This window comes from Microcaecilia unicolor, chromosome 2 (assembly GCF_901765095.1).
Source record: "Microcaecilia unicolor chromosome 2, aMicUni1.1, whole genome shotgun sequence".
NCBI classification, from domain to species: Eukaryota; Metazoa; Chordata; class Amphibia; order Gymnophiona; family Siphonopidae; genus Microcaecilia; species Microcaecilia unicolor.
The window spans coordinates 615611291-615630221 of NC_044032.1; the positions used below are offsets into that span (position 1 = coordinate 615611291).

At 42.1% G+C, this 18931-nt stretch overlaps 1 protein-coding gene across 6 annotated transcripts in view; it reads left to right on the forward strand.

The window, feature by feature from the left end:
• Positions 1–13692, forward strand: part of SH3D19 (SH3 domain containing 19) — a 250244-nt gene extending 236552 nt beyond the window's left edge. For all 6 annotated transcript variants that reach the window (XM_030191649.1, XM_030191650.1, XM_030191655.1 and 3 more), the window contains 2 exons: positions 8695–8801; positions 12285–13692. In XM_030191649.1, the coding sequence (XP_030047509.1) occupies positions 8695–8801; positions 12285–12392 (215 nt within the window). In that variant the 3' untranslated portion in view covers positions 12393–13692. The remainder of the gene's footprint in view (positions 1–8694; positions 8802–12284) is intronic.
• Positions 13693–18931: the final 5239 nt, after the last annotated feature.

The following is an 18931-nucleotide window of genomic DNA, read 5'->3' on the forward strand; positions in this document are numbered from 1 at the left end:
TTTTTGTGTATACCCTACTTTGATTTGTACCTGTGCTCTTCAGGGCACAGACCGTATAAGTCTGCCCAGCACTATCCCCGCCTCCCAACCACCAGCCCCGCCTCCCAACCACCGGCTCTGGCACAGACCGTATAAGTCTGCCCAGCACTATCCCCACCTCCCAACCACCAGCCCCGCCTCCCAACCACCGGCTCTGGCACAGACCGTATAAGTCTGCCCAGCACTATCCCCGCCTCCCAACCACCAGCCCCGCCTCCTAACCTCCGGCTCTGGCACAGACAGTACACGTCTGCCCAGCACTATCCCCGCCTCCCAACCACCAGCCCCGCCTCCCGATCTTGATTAAGCTCCTGAGGATCCATCACGGACTACCTACAGGACTGTGAAACACACGACAACCACATCTCAGCAGACAGAATATGAACCACATTCAAACCACCCCAACTAGACACAGTAAAGACACTATTGACAAAATACGCGCATGCATACTGCCTGCTTGGCAAATGCCCCACCTACATGATGAAAAGCCCACCAGACTGGTTCATCGAGTACCTCACCAAACACATCATATGTATCACATACATGTTTGAAAGAGGTCAATTTCCAACAGACAAAGGCGACATAGTACTCACACCTATCCCCAAAAATACTACCAGCAAGATCAGCGATATCACAAATTACAAACCAGTAGCCTCAGTACCACCACTGACCAAAACGATGGAAGGTCTAGTAACACAGCAACTAACGAAATACTTGACAAAATTCTCAGTTCTTCATAAATCCCATTCAGGTTTCAGACCACAACACAGCACTGAAACAGTCATAACCACCCTGATAACAAAATTCAGAAGCATAATATGCCAAGGACAAAACATATTACTACTACAATTTGACATGTTAAGTGCGTTTGATCTAGTACACAACACCACACTAATGACACTGCTTGACATCATAGGAATCAGTGGTGCAGTAGCAACATGGTTCAGTGGCTTCCTAAAGACTAGATCCTACATTGTAAAGATATCCATTCAAACATCAGCCTCATAGATCTCTGAGTGTGGGGTATCACAAGGATCACCAATATCACCAATATGTTCAATGTAATGATGGCACCACTCAGAAAAAAAACTGGAATGAATGGGTTTCAATCTTCATACCTTTCCACAACAATATCACAAACATACAGGACAAAATAAAAAAAGGATTGGACCTCATGGAAGAATGGGTAACAACTTTCAAACTCAAACTGAACAGAAACAAAACCAAATTCCTAGTACTATCTAGCCCACACAACCTCACATCCTACCAAATAATCACAATCAACCAACAAACATACCACATCGAAACACAACTTAAAATACTAGGAATCATTCTCGACAAACAGCTAACACTGGACAATCAATTATGAGCAGTAACATCAAGATGCTTCAGAACACTATGGAAACTGAGAAGAATAAGAGACTTTTTCCCTAGACAATCTTTCCAAATACTGGTCCAATCAACAATACTATTGCAACTAGACTACTGCATGCAGCATATTTAGGGTGCAAGGCAAACACACTAAAATCACTGCAAGCAGTCCAAAACACGGCAGCAAGACTGATTTTCAAGAAATCAAAATATGAAAGAGCAACCCCACTGCTACACTACTACATTGGCTACTAGTCAAGGCAAGAATATTTTTCAAAGCAAGCACCCTAATTTTCAAGATACTATTCGGAATGGCACCCGAATATATGCTTAACATGATTGAACTATCCTCAAGAAATGCCAGCCCAGAAAACAAACTACCTACTCCTACATCTACCCAACTGCAAAAACGCCATCTACAAAACTATCTACACAGCAGGATTTAGCTACCTGGGTTCCAAATGGAACTCGATACTAAAAACCATAAGAAACATCAGAAATCTCCCCCATTTCAGAAAAGAAATGAAAACCTACCTTTTCAAAAAATTTCACAGCTATTCATTGCCTTCCTTTCAAATCTACCTCTTCAAAAACTATATGAATAAATAGCACCAAAACTCTACAGTTGAACACAAAAGCTACCACTACCGTTTTCCACTTCAAATCTGTCTCTTCAAAAACTCTATGAATAACCACACAAACTATAGATGTCCTCTCAACATTGCACAACACTATTGTAACTCCACCAAAATGTAAATTGTAAGCCACTTTGAACCGAAACTTGTTTTTGGATAATAGTGGGATACAAGAATGCATAAATAAATAAAATAAATCTTTACTCAGAGACAAGCCCCTCAAATTATCTGCAACTTAGCACCCAATAGAGCGTAAGCAGCAACTAGCTACACCTTGTTGGGTATGTTCCACCTGTCATGGCTATCAGCTACAAGCTAGGGTCTTTCACCCCTGGCTACCTTGCTCTCACCTGTCCCACCAGTCTCTCTCCTCTGGTCAACTGTAAGCCCCCTTTTATATAGCGAATGTTTACCATATCTAGTATATTTCCATTGGACATACGTAAGCGTATAGAAAAAAAAACAACCTTGTTTTTCTTCTCATTCTATAGGCTAACACAGATTTTTTTTTTTTTGATCACATGAAGGTTCTATCTGTGCCCTATTTCTGGGTGTAGTTACTGTATAACTCCTTATCAAAGGGGTCAGCCTGACAATTTTCTCATTTCTCAGAAATTATGTGCTGCTTCTTTCTGTTCCAGAATTTTAGATAAACAAGTCTCTGGTATTTTTTCCACCAGAAGAGACATGCCAGACAAGAATCCTAGAGTAAAACAGAGGTAGAGCTAAACAGTAGCAGAGATAACGCCTAGAGGTATCAGATAAGTAGATGACATGAGCTATTGGATCCCTTACAGCACACAGCTGTTTCAGATCCAAGCTCTTATCTTTTCATCAATCATTTACCTCTAAAGCAATTAAACAACTTGAACTATATATCACCATCCAATACCTTCAATATTTTTAATAGTTTAATAATTTGCGCACCAATAATAAAATCACCACCAACATTATTTATTAAACTATAAGGAAATGACCACTTAGCTTCAACCACTTCCATGGATACAGTGCTGTGAAACCCTAGAGAGCTCCCAATGCCCACTGCATATCCCAGGCGTTTCGGTCTACACAACCTACTTCGGAGGATCAGAACTTGGTCTCCATTAGAGCACAGCTCCCATCTCACCAAACGCCTAGCATGGTGTCAAACTGAGATAGAAGCTGTGACCAATGCAGACTAGGTTACTCTGGACATCTTCAGGCTGTGCTCACAGGTAGAGGTGTTGGAATCTGGGTGGCCATGCTAGAACTGCTCCTGCTTGAAAGTTTCTGGATTAGGGAATGGAACCCTGAACTTGAATCTCTGGATGAGGAACGTGGTAGAGTTTCAGTCATAAGGTAGCCTCTGTTGCAGTAGCCATGGCCCCTGTCTCTTAACACCAGATGACATCAACTTTTTCTTCACTGCACTTGTGCCAGGTCTCACGTCAGCTGGGCAACAAAAACAGTGAGGAAAAAATAATAATAAGGAACAGACATAAGACTCAAGACATGATGAATATATACATCTCTCTAAAATTACATCCTTTTAAATACTTATTTCTTTCATCCGTCTTTCATTAACTTAGTAACGATTTTAGAAATATGGGAATGACGGTACTTAAGTGCTGAAAAAGGGAATAAACTTCTAATGCAATAAAACGAGTAAACAGCAAAGAACTTAGTTTCAATAAAAACTAAAATAAGCTATAAAGCTTTTTACGGTTCAGTCTCTTGAATTGTATTGCAGTAGTTTGTCAGGGATCTTGGTGGCAGATGAGTCAGTAGTGATTATTCAGATCCCTCTGGTAGTTGATGAGAAGAGGGTCCTGGTACCGTAAACTATGTGGCTCCATGACAGGCCTCGATATTTGGCTATGGGCCTTCTATGCCAGGTTTTAGTGGAGTCTTACATTAAGGCACCTTTCATGTAGTTCTGTTTCTTGGTTGTGGGAGATCAACCCTCCTCTGGTTAAACTGTGAATGGAAGGCTTCAATAAATGTTAAATAGGTTCTGCAGTAGTTCAAAATAAAATGGTTCAAGACAGTCAATCAATTAAAACACATCATCCAACCTCATTCCATTAGATCAGGTTTTTTTTCATTCTTTTTCCCCTGCCTTTTACAATATTTAAGGCTTACATGGTTCGCTCTCATAATGTGTATTCAGTTCACTGGATATAAAAGTTCCATTTTCTTACTGTTGTATCTAAAACGAGATCAGCTTCAATTCTTACCTATCCTGAAAATGCATATTATAATTATAGTTCAATAAACTTGTATTAAAAATTTCAATATAAACACAATACAAAAAAGAACTATAAAACAGTGAGAATGTAAATGAAAGCAATCAATATGGGGAGTGTACTAGCAAACTCTCTCTATTTTTTTTTATTTGTTTTTCTTACATTTGTACCCTGCGCTTTCCCACTCATGGCAGGCTCAATGCGGCTTACATGGGGCAATGGAGGGTTAAGTGACTTGCCCAGAGTCACAAGGAGCTGCCTGTGCTGGGAATTGAACTCAGTTCCTCAGTTCCCCAGGACCATTATCAATTACCATTATCAGCTAAGTATATGATAAGGCAGTGGCGTTCCTAGGGGGGCTGACACCCGGGGCGGATCACCGATGCGACCCCCCCCCCCCCCGGTGAAAGGACAGCCCCCCCCCCCCCCCCCCCCCCCGCGAAAGACCCCCCCCCCCCCGGGTGCATGCCGCTGGGGGGGGGGGGGGGGGGGGTCGCGCGCGCCTGTCTGTCGTTCGTTCCATGCTCCCTCTGCCCCGGAACAGGAAGTAACCTGTTCCGGGGCAGAGGGAGCATGGAACGAACGACGGACAGGCACACGCGGCACCCCCCCCCCCCCCCCCCCAGCGGCGTGCACCCGGGGCGCACCGCACCCACCGCCCCCCCCCCCCCTAGGAACGCCAGAGTGATGTTGCCGTTACAAGGTCTCACATTTTATGAAAGTTAAACTGACAGCCCAGTAAACAAGTATAGAATGAATATTGTCCATATGTACTGAGGAAAGAGGAAACTATATGAGGTATAGATCAATTGCAGAAGAAAAGGAACCTAAATTAGGAACAAGCATGGTTTGCAGCATATATGGCAATGGGGATCAAATCTTTTCAATGGCTATTAGAGTATTCAGCAGCTTTGCATTCAAATTTATGGATGATAAGAATGGTCATCTACAAATTGGTAGAGTTTAATACATTCACTGATTTCTAGTTGTGGAGAACCATCTGTAACGAGAAAGCAATCAAAATATCAAGGACCTTTTTTTGCCATTTATCTAAAGAGTCATTGGTAGCTAGTGAGCAGTAGATTTGTTTAGAGGAGAAGAGATTGGAAGAATATCCTTAATAATGCCATACAGATATCCAAAATAGCTGAAAGTAAGGATGAGAAAAAAGTCACATGCATTAAGTCACCAAGGTGAAGGTTCCAGTGCCAGCATAAGTTGGTGTCCCGTAGTTTAGCGTGATGGAGTTTACTGGGAGACCACATGACTTTATGGCTTATGAAATACATAGATTGAGAGAAATTAGTAGATGCTGTGGGATGGACAGTAAAACAAAAGAAGGACCATTTCATTTCAGAACCACTGCAATTGGTATCAGAACACCAGATAGTAATCATTTACATATACTTTCATATATTCACTTTACACATACCTTTTTGTCAACATTCAGGTTCATTTCTTTCCAAACATATTACTTAACGGTATTATTTGTCTTTTATAGTCATCCATCCTATCCCTGTTATGTGATTGTTAACACAAGTCTTACAATGGCAGCTAAATTGTAATAAATCACATTTCTTCTTACCAATACAATTTTCTCAAACCACTTTCTTTAAACAATAGGCATAATTTTTCATCAAAAGCTCCTACTTACACAGGTCCTTCAACTTAGAATTTCCCCATGGATGTAGGTTTTACTTCCAGGTACCTCAGCCCCTTTTTAACTTTACTCCATGCAATGCAAAGCATAACTTTAAACCTCTAACTTTCTTAATTAAACCACTGTGCACAGGAAGTGCCACAAGGAAATGATTATATAGACACAACTTCATTTATGGAAAGACAAATTGGACTTGTATAAATGATAAAAAGTACATAAGCATTCTAATTTAACAACACAGGCCATTTAAAATATGGTGGTAATTCTTGATGATTCTTATATAATTTCAAAACTATTTTGACACCTTACATAAATCTCCAGTTCCATTAAATTTGCATGAAGTCTTTATTAACAGTTAATACAGATATTAAGAAACATAAAACAAAGTGGGCCACACAGTACGCTCCAAGCCATCTTAACATACTTCATTTTACATCATTTTTAACTGCCCAGTTTTAACATTCTGGAACTTCAATATTTTACAAACTTATTTTGTTTTCTATGTCCCCCAGTTCCAGTAAATTTAGTTCCCATTACTACTGATTTTATAATTTGCTTTCTAACAAATCGGTCCATATCTGCTTTAGTGTGTGTGGAAAAGGAGAAACGCAGAAATGTAAACACAGTTATACAGACAATTTAAAACTTCAAGGGCCTTTTTACAAAGGGGCTTGAGGGCCTACGCACATACAGCGCAAGGCAAATTGGCACTACCGCCCAGCTAGCGCCTGAGCCAGGTGGTAATTCTGAATTCGGCAAACGCTGAATCCCACTTTGGAAAATGTTCTGCCGTAGACCGCTTACCCGGTGGTAAACAGCAGTTGGTGTACGCTGCATGCTTACCGTGCGGGTAGCGCATGAGACCTTACTACTAGGTCAGTGGGTGGCGGTAAGGTCTTAGGCCGAAAATGGATGCGCGTTTTCAATTTTAGCGAACATCCATTTTCTGGCCCTTTAAAAAAAGGCTCTTTTTCCTATATATGGTAAAAAATGGCCTGGCACGCACCCAAAAGATGTGCTCGCACTACCGCAGTCCACTTTTTACCGAGGCTTAGTAGAAAGGCAAGACAAGAAAGACAAATATAGAGCAAGACACTGAAAACTAGAATCAGAAAATAAAAAGCACAATATAGTTTAGAATAACAATCCTTCTAAAGTTAAACAACACCTAAATATTTAAATCTTTTCCAAAAGTCAGTGCTACAATTCTGTATCTTTTCCTGCAGGCATTAAATTCAGACTGTAACTGTAACCTTAAATCTAAGCTGAAATATAAAGAACAAACAAAGGGGTTCTTTTACTAAGGTGTACTAATGGATTTAGTTCACCTTAGTAAAAGGATTCCAAAATGTTTAAGATTTAAAAAAAAAAAAACTTTCAGTGCAACTGTACTGTTTATTACTTATACATATAAAGAAAGCTTCACGTGAAACAAATAGTATGAGTTTATCAAATGAAGTTAAAGATTGAAGTCTAATGCTAGTGCCATTACACATTTCAAACAAACAGTGTTTGTCAGTTTAGGGTGAATCCCCCTTTTGTCCAGTGGCGTAGCCACAGGTGGGCTTGGGTGGGCCGGGGCCCACCCACTTTGGACTCAGGCCCACCCAAAATTGTGACACACTTGTTGTGGCTGGTGGGGATCCCCAAACCTTGCCAGCTGAAGATTTACTCTCCTTGGGCAGCCAGCAGCATTTGCCTTGAGCTGATTCTGAGACCGGCCCTTCTGGACATGCTCAGTTTTTGCACATGCAAAAGCACGGAGAATGCACAGCCTAGCAGCATCAGCTTAAGGTAAGTGCTGCCAACTGCCGTTTGGAAGAGTGCTGGCTGCTCGAGGAGGAGGAGGAAGTCTTCAGTTGGTAGGGTTTGGGGATCTCCGCCAGCTCAAGTATTTCACATTTGGTGTTTCTGGGCAGTGAGGGGTGAAAACAGGAGCAAACTGGAGGGGGGGAGGCGAATTCCATGCCACCCATGCCCCCTTGGTCTCAGGCCCACCCAAAATTGGCCATCTGGCTACGCCCCTGCTTTTGTCATTTCCTCCCCCTTACTTTGCTGCAATCAAGGAAAACAGGAAGTCAAAGCAAGGTTATAACAATATTTGTACTTGGACAAAATTTACCCCCCATCTTTTATAAAGCCGCGTGGTAATGCCGGCACAGCCCAATCAGAGTGAACATTAAATTAGTTCTGCAACATTCTATCCCAGTTACAATTACCTAAACCCAAAATGATAAATGGCTGTCAGTTTGTATCATAGCGTATGAGTTTTGTCAAATTGACATTGATAAAGACTTAATGCAGGGTGGGGGGGGGGGGGGGGGGAAGATGAGTGCTGTCTTGTTTAGCTGCTGCTCATTTTATGAATAGCAGACAGTGAACAATGGTCTCTGAAAACAGTGATGCACTTGCAGAAATTAGGGTCTGGCAACTGATCAAACTTCAAATTCCAGCCAGCAATTGGTGCTGCTCTTCAGCACAGAAGGTAGTTGTGTAGAAAACATGGAGTGATCTGATTTAATTAATTAATTAAACAGATTTGGTACTATTTTAATCCTTGCATGCCATCCCTAGTGCATTACTCTCAAGAATCTGCCATCCTGCTCCCTAGGCCGATGAACCATGGTACATACAATGCTTTCAATATCTTTTTACTGATTTAGGATTGTGGGCTTTTCCCTATGTTTTTCTTTTTTCTTTTCTTTTTTTTTTTTTTTAATTTGCTGGTGGTTTTCTCATTAATGTTTTGTTCTGTGTCCTTCAGGTTCTGCAGTTGGGACAAAATCATTAGAGACGCAGAGGTGGACGAAAGCGAAGGCCAAGGCCCTGTATGACTTCTGCGGGGAGAATGAAGAAGAACTTTCCTTCAAGGTAACTGACGGTATCTCCATTACTCTGGTAAACAGGGTCACCGTTGAGAGAGAAAACATAATTGTGATCATAGAGAGCAGTGAAAATTTTATTTTTATTCTTGTTTTTATAAAAATGCCCTTAAATCTTTTCACTTTAGACTGGCGTCAGGATCACTTTGCAGTTCACATAAAATTTTGTCTGTGAAGATGCTCTATTAGGGCCCTGTTTACTAAGCCGTGCTGTGGGCGCGCTAATGTTTTTAGCACACGGTAAAAATTAGCGTGCACTAACCCCAGAGACACCCATAGGAATGTATGGGTGTCTCTAGCATTAGTGCACGCTAAAAACGCTAGCGCACCTTAGTAAACAGGGCCCTTAGTCTCACAATGTGCTTCTCCAATTCCTCACATTCCTCTGCCATTGTAATGACTTTCAATATTTTATGTATTTCATTTTTATACCACTTATCTGGATCTACCCATTGCAGTATGCAACAAATTAAAAATATAATCCAATACAAAATACCAAATATACAGTTAAAAACATCTGTACAATAAAAAAAAACCCAAGCAACATTCTCAATCATCCTATTAATCATATTATTTGCTCCAGAACAAATACATTTTTATCCGACTCTTAAAATTCAGGTCTCTCCCACTATGAAAACTGCTATGGAGCACTTTCAGCAGCTGCGGGGGACCTAACTGAAAAGGAGGAGGCCAAACCAATTAGGGAGGCCGGACACAACTGGGCTGTAGGCCAGCGGGAAGGAAAGGGTTAAGGAAAATAGGGAAAGGGGGGGCGGGACGGAGAGGGAAGACATAAAAGGGGTCAGCAGGTAAGGAAAGGTCCTTTCGAGCAGGAATCAGCAACCCAGAGGAGCTGACCTGGCCCACCCACCCACAGTGTAGGGCACAACCGTCGCAGCTAGGTGGTTAGGGAGAGGGATTAGGAAACCTACGGTGGGTACACAGCATGGCAGCACAGAATAGTTCCTCGTGGGCGGGGACTAATAGCTGACGTTCAAGGTCAAGTTCAAGTTTACGACCGGCAAGGAGCCAGGTTGAAGTTCATTTAGCGTGATCGCGTCGGCGCCTGGCTTAAACGGCTGGGGGCCCTGAGATTACGCAGGGTGCGTCCTTAAACGGGAGGCACCCTAATCACCGGGGGTGTGCTTTTACGGCACAACCGGCAGCGCAAGGAGCAAGAAACGAATGACAAGCTGTGTACCCATGGGTTTCCTATGAGTTATGAAATTGGCAACAGACGTAAATGCGATTTATGAGATGTAATGCAAACTGCTTGGCTGCGGCCATAATAAATTCCAAATTTGTCAAAGAAGCGGCTGGTCCTGTGTCTTCTGTTGGTGGTAAAAGGAGGGTGGACGAATGAGCAGTGCCGAATGCCCCAGTTGAAGCCTTTTCATGAAGAAAAACAGTCTCGTCTCCTTAATGCTAGGAACAACCAGCAAATTATCTTTTTGTGAGCATAAGGGGCAGTTAAGAATATAATTCTGAATTCTAGATTGAAGATAAACAGGAGCAGTCTTTATTCGAGCCTTAAAAGCTAACACAGGGGAAATATGATTAGTCTTCATCCAATCTACAAAAAGCTCTAGAATTACCCTATCTATCTATTTTAATCAAATTTTATTCTTTCAAAATGTCAGTATTAATTAAATATATCGAAATCAAGACTGTGTAAATATTTGTGATCAGAATCAAATGTGCATATTCAAAGACTTGGAGCACCCCTTTTATCCATCACAGCACAGTCAATGGATCAAGCTTGATAATGTGAACCTAAAAAAATGTAAGCTTTATAAATGTTGAAAAATACACTTATCTGAATTCCAGAAAGTATGTTCCAAACACTTAGAAAAATAACTTCCATAAGCTGTCCATCCTGTGTCTCAAACCCTCTTTCTCGGATACCGAATATCCATAGTGGGTCAGTATGATCCATGCAGCCCAGTATCCTGCTTCCAACAGTGGCCAATCCAGGTGTCAAGTACCTGGCACAAAACCAATTAGTAGCACTATTCCATTCTACCAATCCCAGGGCAAGCAGTAGCTTCTCCCACATGTCCATCTCAATAACAGACTACAGATTTTTCCTCCAAGAACTTGTTCAAACCTTTTTTAAACCCAGATATGCTAATCACTGTTACCACATCCTCCAGCAATGATTTCCAGAGCTTAACTATTCGTTGAGTGAAAAAAATGTTTCCTCCTACTTGTCTTAGTATTTTCCATACAATTTCATTGAGTGTCCTCCTGAACACTGTAGCATTAGTGCAGGGACGTAGCCACGGGCGGACCCGGGTGGGCCTGGGCCCACCCAATTTCGGGTCAGGCCCGCCCAGCAGCAAAGTTCCTGATGGCGATTCCAGTCACAGGCTCGCAGTCACAGTGATTCCCACACGCTGCCTGCCAGTGCCGGCTGCCGCTCAAGCTCCTTGCGCTACTAAGCGCTAACCTGGAAGTCTCTCCTCTGCAGGAGAGACTTCCGGGTTAGCGCTTAGTAGCGCAAGGAGATTGTTGAGCGGCAGCCAGTAGGCAGCGTGTGGGAATCGCTGCAACTGCGAGCGGAGCCTGCGAGTAGAATCGCCGTCAGGAACACTGCTGCTGGGTGGGCCTGCAAGGAGGGTGAGATGCTGCAGCTGCACGGGGGGGAGGGATGATGGGGGAAAGATGTCGCATGGGGGAGGGAAGACGGGGGACACAGCAGCTGCACAGGGGGAAGGGAAGATGGAAAGAAAGATGCTGCATAGGGGGAGGGAAGATGGAAAGATGAGGCTTGGTTGGTAGGTGAGGGAGATGCACGGGGAAAAAGGGAGAGATGCAGCAAAGGGGTGAGGAAGGGAGAAGTCTTGGCTGTGTATGAGGTGGAGGGGAGGGACACATGCTGCATACAGAGGGGATAGGTGGGGAGGGGGAGAAATGGTAGGCATAGGGGTGGAGAGGAGGGAGAAGTGGTGGGTGTAGTGGTGGAGGGAGGGCGGAGCAGAGAAAATTTTGTGCCCACCCACTTTGGGTCAGGCCCACCCAAAACTGGCTGTCTGGCTACGCCACTGCATTAGTGTCTTCCTCTGAGAGATGAGCCATGAACACTTAATCTTTTCAAAAGAGACAAAAGCTTAGAAATGATAAGATGGTACTTAGACAATTGGCCACGATAACTGTGTGCGTTCTAATTGACGGAGTGGAGGAGTGGCCTAGTGGTTAGGGTGGTGGACTTTGGTCCTGGGGAACTGAGGAACTGAGTTCAATTCCCGGCACAGGCAGCTCCTTGTGACTCTGGGCAAATCACTTAACTCTCCATTTCCCGCCGCATAGAGCCTGCCATGAGTGGGAAAGTGCGGGGTACAAATGTAACAAAAAAAAAAAAGTTCTGCTATTTTACTCAAAGGAGAAAGTGATTTGAGCATGTCCAGAACAGAGATTTGCACTAGCTCCTGTGGATGTTTCCATTAAGCCTCTTAATTCTTTTCTCTTACAGGCAGGGGATCTGATAACTGAGCTGGAATCTGTAGATGATGACTGGATGACTGGAGAATTGAGAGGGAGAACTGGAATATTCCCTAAGAACTTTGTTAAGATTCTGTGAGAGCCCTGAGGAGTGAACCTGCGTATTACAATCTCTGTGATTAGAAGCAGACTTCTAAACACACTGAAAAGCATGCTGCACCCTCCAAAGGAAAAGAATTGTCACCCTAGGTGCCACTTGGACTTTTTTACTTTTTCAGTATGTTGTTTGGTAATTTTTGCACTACTTTTTTAATGCAAGAAAAAGACACTACTGTGTTCATACACATTGCCATCAAATTAGCATTCTGTAACTGAATCCGTTAAGGACTTTGAAAGGCTGACGGCATGAAATTTTGTTCGCCTACTGACTCTGAAGACATTTCGACAGCGATGGAAACAGTGGGGGATATTGGACAACTTTTAGATTGTGTAAAAAAAAAAAATGTTGACGATGGAGCAAGCACATAAGATGCATAGCTAGCATGTGCCGTGCATCCAATTAGTTCATTGCACCTAGTATTGGAGGTACACATATTTTTGGTCTACACCTGTCGGACATTGCCGGGATTGCACCCTTCTCTTGAGTCTTGCTCAGTGAGTCTGCAGCATTCATTGGTCACTGCGGTCATCGTCCCTTCACCAGTAGATGTTGATGTTGCACACTCAGCCCTACGTCCTTGCTCTGCCTCTGGTTACATGCTGCGCAGTCCATGGCTGTATCTCAGACCTCGCTGCCCTACCCTAAGCCTCCTATGTGTTTGCAAGAGGATCTGCAGCATGAAGAAAAACCGCTCCAGTGTAAGCCCTGGTGCAAGAGCCCAGCAGTGAAAAAACACTGGCCTACTAGTACATCCACTCCCTGCCTGCTAGCTGTGTGTGTATTTAAAAAAAAAAAAAAAAAAGCATTGGTTTGTCCGCACATAGTCCCTCCTTTCAGTGAACATAAATGGCTCTGTGTGCCACTGAGTAGGCATGAGTCTGCTGGAGCCCTGTACCAGTTGATGTGTGATAAATTAGTGTCAAAAAACACAAGAAGGTGCATGGCACTGGGTGTCTTCGTATGGCAAAATTGCAGCCAGGGAGTGTAGCAGTGTTAAGCAGCTGTGACCAGCTGTTGTATTGGTGGAGTGAGCACAAGGTTTGAAAATAAAAACACAGATGAAACAGAATGTAGCGGCAATGGAGAAGCAAAAGCAAGGTAGAAACACAAGAAAGAAATGGGGGAAAGAGAAAAGTGAATCTGGGTCAGAGTCCCAACTGTGTCATGAGGATAACTTCTAAAGCAATAAAGTGCGCATGGGGAATTTCTCCTTTTATATCTTTAAGAACGCCTCATGGCGAACAATCTGCGGTTTCTGAATTCTGTTTTGCAAAAAGACATGTTTGAAATGTTTTTGCAAAATGTCTTTAAAATCATGTGATCTTTGTCATGTGTAGATAGTAAGGAGGGGTGGGGAGAATGAGGCAGGAAAGAGGAGGATTGGTGGTCAGATAAGCACTGGGAAGGAAAATAAAGGTAGGATTCTGGTGGTGTAGATAAGGCACAATTGATAGGCGTTGACTCTGCTTGCTGTATGATGTGCTTAGCTAGACACTAGCAGGTAACTTACAGGGCCTTGGAAAAGGACGAGGCAAGGGAAAGAGACTGAAAAATGTGCACTAGGCAGTAAATGTCAATACAATTATTTAAAATATGGTCATTTAGAGTAGTGAATGCAAGATAAATAAGTTATGATAATAGTTTCCAGACAGTGGAGAGAAATGGAACTGTGGAGGAAGGTCTTGGGATCACTATATTGGTGACTCTGGACAGAGGTACAGCATTTTCACCAGTGGGAGAAACAGCATAATACACATAGCCTGTAATTTCTTGGACGCACTACATGGTACATGATCTAGCCTTTATAGAGAGATTTTTTGAAAATAGATTTCTACTTTCTTTCTTTTGTAAATGGAAACATGTTATTCTTAACAGTGGGTATCTATGTTGCGTCTGCGCATTTGATATTTCAATATACCTACTACTGCGGCTTTAACATTTGTTGGTGTCTGCAGTAGTGCTGTGTTCTAGGTGTAGGAGTTGTCTCTCAGGAGGACGGACACAACCAGCTTGTGTGTGTGGGTGAGAAGCTCAGATTGGAGTTGTTTGTTTGTCTCTCTCTCTTTCACTTGAAGACTTTCCATGCTTCATACCAAACCTCAGCAAAGACTCGCTTTAAAATCTCTTATGCTGGATATCACAGAAATCATTTATTTTTACATGGCATAAACCCAGTTAGAATAAATTTTGTAATCATACTTGTGTGGGGTTTTTTTTCTTTTCTTTTTTTGCTATGAAACTGCATATGAAAATTAAGCATGGCCACTCTTGGAGAAGTGCTTTCAGTGAAGTGGTGGTTGGTAAGTGAAACTAGGCCTTTTGGTTTATCCTTATGACTTAATCACTTACAAATTTATTCCTCATCCCTGAACTAAAGATATTGAATGTTAAGTTCAGTGGTACATCCAGTATTAACCTGCAAAAGTGTACTTGGCCAACTTGTGCCAGCCTGGATGGTGATGTCACATCGTGAAAGATTGACGGTTCTTCACGCAAACTGTCATCATAGCCTGATGCTACACAAAACACAAGATGTTCTCACATTACATTGTACTGACAGCTTCAAGAGGACAATATAATAACTTGAAAAACAGCACCTCCTCTTTTAACATATGTTGCTATAGCACAAAAAAAATGATCATTTAAAAGTAATCATTGAAAATGGAGGGAAAAGCCTCAACAGACTCCGTTAATGTATAGGCGTTTAGCCGTTAAATCTCAAGGAGCACCCGCCGTCATCACTGGCAAAAAAAACCTCCATAGATGCCGTGGTGAGTTAAGGAACGCTGGGCGTCCACATAAGATAAGTCCCTGTTTATTAAATTGAGAGTAAAATTTTACCATCACTTTTAAATGATTATTATTTTTTTTTTATAATTAACTAAATTCTGTGCTGTAGCAACATATGTTAAAAGAGGAGGTGCTATTTTTCAAGTTCTCACATTACATTGAACATGAAATGCCAACCAGCTCCAAATGTACCACAATGTGCCGTGAAGGCAGGTGATTTTTTTTCTTCATTTCTGGGTGGACCTTAAAGCTGACAGCTTGCATCTGTGACCATACAACAAACCACGTGGCTGTATGGTGAAAGTCAGGTAAGCTGGCAGCAGTTCTGTTGTACTATTCAGAGGTCAGAAGCCCAATCTGGTTTCCTTAATGAAGGGCAGCATTGTCCTCGTGTGAGAAAAGATGACAGTTGAGAAACTACTTGAAAGAAAAATGCCAGTATTCCTACTTCCATGACAGGCTGCAGAAACGAATATCCCCCGCTCTGGTAAACTAATCTTATATTTGTTTTGGCCCTTTATCTTCAAACCCTCACTGCATTTTACTGGTTTACTCTCACTTTCTTCCTGAGAGCAGCATCTGATGGCACCTTTTATTGTTTCAGAGTAGCCAAATATTGGTTTCTTTGTGGGAGCTGCATTGGAATTTGATCAGAAAGCTTATTAACAAGGCTTTTTCTGATGTGGGAGTGCTGCTATTTATTCTCAGGCAGCCAATGGCCCCTGATGCAAGCATTATGCTGAAACACGGCTGTGTCGGGTCAGCTAATAAAGATTTTGCTACTTCTAATTGTCCACATGCCTCCGTTCTTTGCCCTTTCCACTTTGTGTTGTCCTTATAGTAACAGCAGAGCCATGATCAGGCATGTTAGGTAGTGATTGGGTTAGTTCTCTTTCAATATGCCATGATATAATGATACAGAGTAGGGATGTGCATAGAGCAAAATCTTTAAGGTCATTTTAGTTAGGTATTTTTCCTGATTTTCAAATGTGGGGTTTTTTTTGTTTATTTCACACATTTGTTTTAGTTTTTTTAAAAAGCTTTATCATGTATTAATTCATAAGTTAGCATGCACTACATTTTTTAAAGAGCACTAATGAACCAAATTTATGCTAACAAATACACAATCATAGTGTTGATAAGGTGCAGTCTAAAACCTAAATCTCCGAACAGTAGCACCTCCCCTTTCATACCAATCTTTTGAATATCTTCTGTCAGATCCTTGTCTGACTTCTCTGTTTGTGCAGGAGGTCTGTAGATAACCCCTTTTATCCCCTCTTTAATTCCCTTACCTCTTAGTTCTGTCTGTCTGTCCTGCTTAGATTGTGAGCTCTTTGAGCAGGGACTGTCTTTTTATGTATGATATACAGCGCTGCGTATGCCTTGTAGCGCTATAGAAATGATAAGTAGTAGTAGTAAGAGGACTGATGTAGCAGGGATCTAGGTTGTCTCAAAAGATCACGCCCATGATCATTTAGAAATTCTTATGTTGGACCTAAAAAAAGTATCAGCACCTGTAAGGAATCGAGGAGTACACAGTATGATTCTGAGATGTGGAATTCTGGGACTAAATGTCCTGTTTCCCTATTTCATTTGAACATGATATATACTCCCCCTCCCCCCGGATGTCAGCACCCAAGACAAGATACAGTTGTGTACAAACTTTTAGGCATCCCAGATCAAATTATATGTGTTGATAAGGAGGTAAAAACTAAATTCAATGAGCGTACACTCTATAATAATTAAAGCAAAAAACTATACAGAACAAATCATGACAGCGGATTGCTACAATTGCATATGTATAGATACGATTGTCCATCAGTAGTCCAACATAGTCAGTAGATCTTATAAACAGGCTAACATACTTCAGCAACATGTTTTCAAAATGATTAGGGGTGCTAAATCCAATGGAAATTACTCTTCCCTGGACACAGTCAAGGAGTTTGAACAACCCCGATATTAAGCAAGCACCACCGGGACTGGCTCCTCATGCCTTACAATAGCATATATCAGTGGTTCCCAAACCTGGTCCTGGAGGCACCTCAGCAAGTCAGGTTTTCAGGATACCCACTATGAATATTCATAAGAGAAATTTGCAGTTTTGTGTCTTTCCAGTTCCATACCCTGACTACATCACTGGGCTGTAGTTTCATTCACTAAGGCAGTAAAACTCACTCAATTGAGTCACCCTTGACATCTTTGTGCTTCAAGCATAGGTGAGAAGGGATAGGATGAAAGCAAAGGAGTCAACCTTTGAAAATTACCTCGCCCAAGGAGGTTGTTCAATATTGGCGGTGCTCAATATGGGCTGAGGGAGGACTATTGCATCCTCTATATGATACAAAGCTAAACATGACAACTTTCGTCAAATTTTAATGCATAATATCTACTGGTAGTTTTACAGATTAAAAATAAGAAAACGAATATAGCAAGTTCAAAAGTTTGGACAGCCTTATTACTCAGCCCTTAGCTTTCTATGATATGTTGATATTCAGTTGAATCTATTCTTGTTTCCATCCACAGATTTATTAGCTGCCACACAACCCCAAATCATAATAGATCCACCATCATTCTTAACAGTTGGCGAGATGTTCTTTGGGGGCCAAATTATTCCATTTTCATTTCATCTGTCCAAAGTGCATTTCGCAAAAAGATTCAGGCATATCAAGGTCCTCTTCTGCATATTTTCTACTGTGAATTTTGTGATGAGGCTGTAGAAAAAGTTCCTTTCTGACAACTCTCCTATGGAGATCATAGTTATGTAAGCAATAGCGTACTGTGGATCTGTAAACAGTTACTCAAGTGTCAGCTAAACGTTTTAGGAAATCATTCGCAATGATATAGGTTCTGTTTTTGTTGATCTGACCAGTTTTGGGGCACATATCTGTGACATAGCCACTTTGGGCTTGGGCCCACACAGCGGAAACACACACATACTACTACTGGTGGGGATCCCCAAGCTCTGCCAGCTTGAACGCAACCAAGACACTCTTCAACACAGCTCCGCAGTCAGCAGCAGCTCTTAGCAGCCTGATGCTGGCACTCAGCACATGCACAGAAAAACTGAGTATGATCTGGGTGCCAGAGTCCAGTGCATAAGAAGAGCTGCAGCTGACTGGACACATTGAAGGAGTGTTTCAGCTGATGGGTGAAAGTGGTGGAAACGAAAACAGTATCTGAATTCAAGAGAGCTTGGGATAAGTGCATAGGATCTCTAAGAAAGTGATAGGGGCTTGGGAATTTCCACCAGCTCAGGTATTTAAGGTTTAGAGGGTTTTTTTTTTTTTTTGGGGGGGGGGGGGGGTCGGATGCAGAGACAATGTGCTCACCTAGATTGCACATTGGCCCACTCAAAATTTGAGATCTGGCTATGCCTCTTACATATATTTTTCTTGGTCTTCCAGATCTTGCCTTGACAGTTCCATGCAACATTCATTTCTTAACAATGTTTCTGACAGATGAAGTTAAAGATTTTTGTAGCCTTCCCCTGCTTTGTAATGCTCAGACAAATGCTTGGAGGAAGCCCAGGGCTGTTAAAAGTAGACGGAACTAGAATTACAAACCGGTCAAAATTCAAAACAATGTGACCAGCTGCTGACCAGTTAAATCATTTGTTCGAACCTATCTGCTAGTTTTCAGTGGCATTTAACCGATTATCGCTGCTGAAAATTAGTGGTTAGTGCCTAAGTGAAAACCAGCTATTTTAGGAGTGTTCCAGGGGGGCGGAG